Source organism: Papaver somniferum, chromosome 8, assembly GCF_003573695.1.
Source record: "Papaver somniferum cultivar HN1 chromosome 8, ASM357369v1, whole genome shotgun sequence".
In the NCBI taxonomy this organism is placed as follows: Eukaryota; Viridiplantae; Streptophyta; class Magnoliopsida; order Ranunculales; family Papaveraceae; genus Papaver; species Papaver somniferum.
In genome coordinates this window covers 138860601-138865759 of record NC_039365.1, presented here as the reverse complement: position 1 = coordinate 138865759, position 5159 = coordinate 138860601, and the positions used below count along the sequence as shown (strand labels likewise).

General features: G+C 36.4%; 1 protein-coding gene across 1 annotated transcript; it reads right to left on the bottom strand.

Annotated features, from left to right (window-relative positions):
* Window positions 1–354: 354 nt before the first annotated feature.
* LOC113303208 (plant UBX domain-containing protein 7-like) lies at window positions 355–4816 on the bottom strand. Its single transcript, XM_026552229.1, has 10 exons — window positions 4504–4816; window positions 3908–4035; window positions 3711–3818; window positions 2902–3097; window positions 2528–2605; window positions 2379–2447; window positions 2116–2259; window positions 1850–1952; window positions 1192–1472; window positions 355–886 (listed from the first exon to the last, which is right to left on the bottom strand). The coding sequence occupies exons 1-10, from the start codon at window positions 4633–4635 to the stop codon at window positions 728–730; spliced, it is 1398 nt and encodes a 465-aa protein (XP_026408014.1). The 5' UTR covers window positions 4636–4816; the 3' UTR covers window positions 355–727.
* Window positions 4817–5159: the final 343 nt, after the last annotated feature.

Here is a 5159-nt window from a genome sequence, read left to right as displayed (position 1 = left end):
CATTATCAAGTCCCCTTCCAGAAAAACACTGCACTGATGGTCTCATGGCAACGTCGAAGTTAAAATTGAGGAAAGGCGAAGGACTTGGCATATATCAAGTCCCCTATCAGAAACTTCATACATCATTTAACAAGGGCTTGCAGTTGTTGTAGCCTTTACCTTTCTTTTTACCAAGGCCTTGATACTTGCCAAATTGTACATGCATTTTTCATCTCTGTATTTTGTTTCTCTTGATGCTATATGAATGAAGTTAGGTCTTTATACCAAATTGAAAGAAAAAGAGATCCATCCAACGGCAACAAAAAGACTCCTCCTAAACTATCTAGGTAAATTCAACCACTTTAGAAACAAAGAGAAACAAAAGGAGCATATCTTTTTTCTTTCTTTTTGAGTCCTTACTAGCCAAGAGTAAAATACAACGCTAAAAGAACCAGCTTTGATATCTTTTCCAAAATAAACACCTAAAAACAAAAGATAGAAAAACCAAGATATCTGACATTCTTCTATTGCTGGCAAAAAAACCTGGTTCAAAAAGTGGTATTTACAGTAGACAAAAAGGAAGCCGGACTATTAAATATGCGTTCTTCACACAATTTGGTAGCCCCAATCCCATAAAGTATATCGTCATTGCTTTGATGAACCACAACCTAAGAACAGAGAGAAGAACCCAATTCTCTCTCCAAATACTATCAGCTGAATACAAGATCTTATATAACTGAAACTTTGTTTATTCCCAGGTAACTGAGATCATTGAGTTTGATAATCCAGATTCATCGAATGTAAGCTTGGCCTCATAATCAAGAGTCTTTGATGCACCTGGGATGGCTTGCGTCAAGTGAAAAGGCCGAAGTTCTTCAACCAGGGAGCTACAGTAGGACCACAGCAGCTGCAAAGTCCAGAAAACAAGAAACAATCATCCATTAGATGTAGTGCTGCAATAGCAAAAATAGTTCCCACACGTTTACAGGCTTGCATTTTCTTCTTTAACAAGAAAAAACGAGCAACCTCTACTCATGAAGGGGTCTTTCCAAAACAATCCAGCAAACATAAACATTTGGCAAATAACCAGATCAACTAGTTTCAGTTCAATCACTTCAGATCCTTGGAAAATAACAGCAATAACTGTCATCACCTAGCTTCAGTAATGGAGTAGTTCACCATGAGCTATAAAAGGAAGTTGAAACACACTACCTGAACTGGATCTGTTCGGAGAAAATTCCGCTGAAGTCTACGCCCATCAGGAAGGCGAACCCCAACTCTACAGAGAAGCTTTTTGTCAACCTTCGGCTCTTCAGGGAGATCGGGATACACAGGTTTCTCACTAGGGGAAGTTTCTGGCTCCTCAATCTTTGCTTCATTTGTGTCATCCGAACTCTCAGCAACAGGATCCTTTGTCTTTTCCTCCATATGTGCCATGGAAGCTGCCAATGCTAGTAAAATCTCCTCATCCTCTTCGGTAGTCTCGTGCGCATCTAAAATTAACATTATCACATTTTAATTTGAAAGCTATCAAGTGTAGTAAATAGTTGCAATTAAAAGAAAAAACATCTGCCTAACTATGAATCAGAATGAAATGTGATTCACGCCCAAGTGGTGTTAGTCTGTGGATTTTTGAAGATAAAACTAAATTCTAAATTTTCTAAATTAGAATAGAGAAACAGCATAAAGTAGCTACAGAACTGTTGCAATTAGAGCAAGAAGCCAGGTTAACCATAAATTAAAATGAACTTGATTCACCAAACATACGCACATGTGGAACAGAGGAGTGGGAATGCTTTATGCCTTTATCAAAATACTAAAAAATGCTCTATGCAAAAAATAAATGTTTAATCTGTGATTTTGAACATACCATTTGGTTTGACAGTAGGAGCCTGAGAGGTTTCTCTTGGACGCTTGTGAGGAAGTGCAACATGATGATCTTTGGGACCTCCATCCATAAAAGGAAGTAGCTCCTATATGAGAAAAAATATCTTGTCAAAATCGGTGGATCAAGAAAAGGTAAAACTTCAATATAAAGCAAGAACATCCGACGATTTAACTTAAGCCACTTCTGTAAGCTATATGTAATGAAACAATTATGCTTGACGGCCATATGTAGTCTATAACAGGCAATACCTCTAATAAATGCTCAGGTTGAATCATTCCGCTCCATAAACGCATTTTTTGCCCGGTTATTGGGTCCAGAACCAGAACTACAGGAATAGAAACCAGGTTGTAGTAGGTGCAGACTTTCCTACCTTCAGTGGTGTCATCGTACACCTTGTTATCACAACACAACATACAGAACAAGATAATTCAAATTGCATCCAATCTAAAAAATAAAATGAAATCGTAAAATTAGGCAAATTAACTAGATGATTATTAATAGACAGATGTACCTGCCAAAAGATGAAGTTAGTGCCGATTGTTTGAGCCAGTGCTTCATTAGCCCATGTATCACGGTTCAGCTTTACATAGCAAAGTAAATTAGAAAGGGTTAACCAAGATTTAATTTAAGCCCAAACATGCAAATAGGACAGATATATACCATATGTGAGCTGAATTCCTTTGTGGACTGCAAATTCACTAGAAGCCACTTGTCCTGATCTGCAGCCACTTGTTTTGTCTGCATTTTCAAGTAAATTTAGTATCAACAACAAATCTACCACAAAACACCAAAAACTAGAACTGACTGAAATTTTCTAACTAAATCAATTTCTGCAAGTAAAAGAATGAATGAAAGAGAAATGATTAATATAAGCATGCAGGAGGCACCAATAATTTCTGCCTGATTAAATCAGTTTTATAAAGATACTATATGCTGCTTAATTTTAGACAAGTAAGGACTTTGTTCAAAATTTGACAAATTGAAAAACTAAAGAAATAGAACAACATAAGTGTTTCCATAGATATCTGATTTACCTTGTCGAAGGGTCCCTGGTACATCAAGTGAAAGGGGGGACGATAAAGCGAAGCAAGATTATCTCGGGGGTTGTCCGCTGTTGATGTCGCACCTTGCTCAGGCTCCCAAACTCCAGGACGTTTCATCTCCTCGTTAAAATTCCGGAATGCAACCATAGAACTTGCTTCAAGAGGAGGATGTCCCATTCTAGCGGCTCTGCAGTGAAATACATGAGATAATACAGAACAATTAACAAAATCGAACGAGTGAATCACCAACTAATTAAAGAAATTTGAAGATCCATGAACTAATTCAAAATGTTTAAGATTCTTTTTCGCCGAGCTGAGGTGTATATATCTTGCATTGGAGTACAGAATCTGCACTAGTTGCAATTTGGATATGTTAGTTATCCTTATCTGAGATGGGGATAGAATACGGAAATGTAATTTGTCTTTTACGGAGAAAACACCGCACTCATCCCTCAGCCAAACAGATTACCCAAACTCAATTCATACATTACTCAGCTACAAGTAACATTCAATTAATTACTCTCAAGTTTCAAAACATTCTTTACCTAAAGCCATTTACTCACGAGCATTTATCAAGTAAAACAAACATTCCAAATGAGGTTTAAGGAGGATGTGCAGCTCATGCAAATACTCCCTTACCTACTGTATCATATAATAATCACAGTGACAAATCCCACTCAATAACTGTCAGAAAAGGTTTTGAATTGCACTTTCGGATAACTATTTCCCGTCTCAGCAAACCCAAAAACATGTCTATGCAGTCTTACACAGTTACGCGACAGAGGAGGATATGAGCATACCTAAATAACAAGGGATCATCATACAAAACATCCCTTTTCACAGGTAATGGGGCTCGCACCTCTTCACTTCCATTATCTTGCCCAGAACTGGAAATACCTTTTTCTCTTCTACAAACAAACATAAACAAATAAATTAAACTCAAGTGAAGGAAATTAACGGCATAATGTTTAAAGGGTATATGCAGTCTTCAACCTACCCAGGACTTTGATCTGCCAAAGGAGTACTACTTTCTTCTGGTGGGGCAAATGATGATGATGTGATCGCTCCATTTTCACTCCCCACATAAAACAACTGGATTGCTTCTTCAAGATTCCAACTTGTGGCCTGTTACAAATTCATTTTTCCATGAGTTTCAAATGTTTACTCATTTACAATATGTATTTAACAGTCAACCAATAATACAAACCCCGCAATTATCTTACCGAATACTTTAGGCTAGAAATGAAGATATTCTGATAAACAATTATACCCTAATATGAATAACTTTGGACACTCATTATTGATACATCCAATTTTATCTATATTTTTAGTTCTTAAAAATGCTGCGGAGTTCTTAAGCCATCACCACTTCTACTTGGTTGTAATTTCCCATCAGACTAGTATTACACCAACTTTAAACATTAATGACTGCACAAAGTTCAAACCTTTCATAGGCTTATCATTACTAAGTTGAATCAAATGATGATCAAATCTAAAATTTCATATCAAGGAATAAGAAGTAAAGAAAATGATCTAAATTATCCTTATTGGGGTTTACCAAGTGAAATTCTTGTTGAATAAAATCAGAGTTACCTGTAAGAACTGTTTAGCAGTCTCGGCTGATTGCCCAACAGCGATTTCGAGAAAACATGAAACCATACTTTGTTTCTCAGGAGTCAAAACACTCCCCATACTTTGATTTTCAGCAGTTGATACACTCTCCATTTTTAAATAAAATCTATGAAATTTAAATAGAATTCAAAACCCTGGTTAGAAATTTTAAGATCTAAACATTAAATTAAGAGGTGACAGATTTGGAGTAAGAACTAATAAAAACCACAAATCTAGGGTTCCGAAGAGTTTTTTAGAAGAAAAAAAGGAAAAAAGGAAATGAGAAGAGGTGGGATTACTTTATACAGCTGGTTAGGCTTCTTACTTATACACTGCCCCGGGTATGTAAATTTACGCATTTAGTCTTGAATTTCAGGAAATTACGTTATTGATCGATGAGGGTGGAAGTTAAAAATGAACTACTCAGCTACCACTACTAAAATGTAAATGGAGAATCTTTAATTATTTATTTATTTTATTTTATTTTATTTTTAAAGAATATTTTATTTACCGATAAAAAACTTCTCAATTAGTCGGAGCAAGCACCTCGATAGTTATTAGCGTTCCCAAGAGAGATTGGCGCCACACAGCAGGCAATGGCCTGGCTGATGGAATTGCATAGTCCGACGATGTAGCGC

Bases quoted from the DNA above. Each gene is read 5' to 3' on its own strand.
- LOC113303208 (XM_026552229.1), bottom strand. From the start codon at position 4,635: ATGGAGAGTGTATCAACTGCTGAAAATCAAAGTATGGGGAGTGTTTTG. The intron at 3,819-3,907 runs GTAGGTTGAAGA...GTTTGTTTGTAG, and splicing joins TTGGCAGATCAAAGTCCTGG to AAGAGAAAAAGGTATTTCCA. The intron at 3,098-3,710 runs GTATGCTCATAT...ATTTCACTGCAG, and splicing joins GATGATCCCTTGTTATTTAG to AGCCGCTAGAATGGGACATC.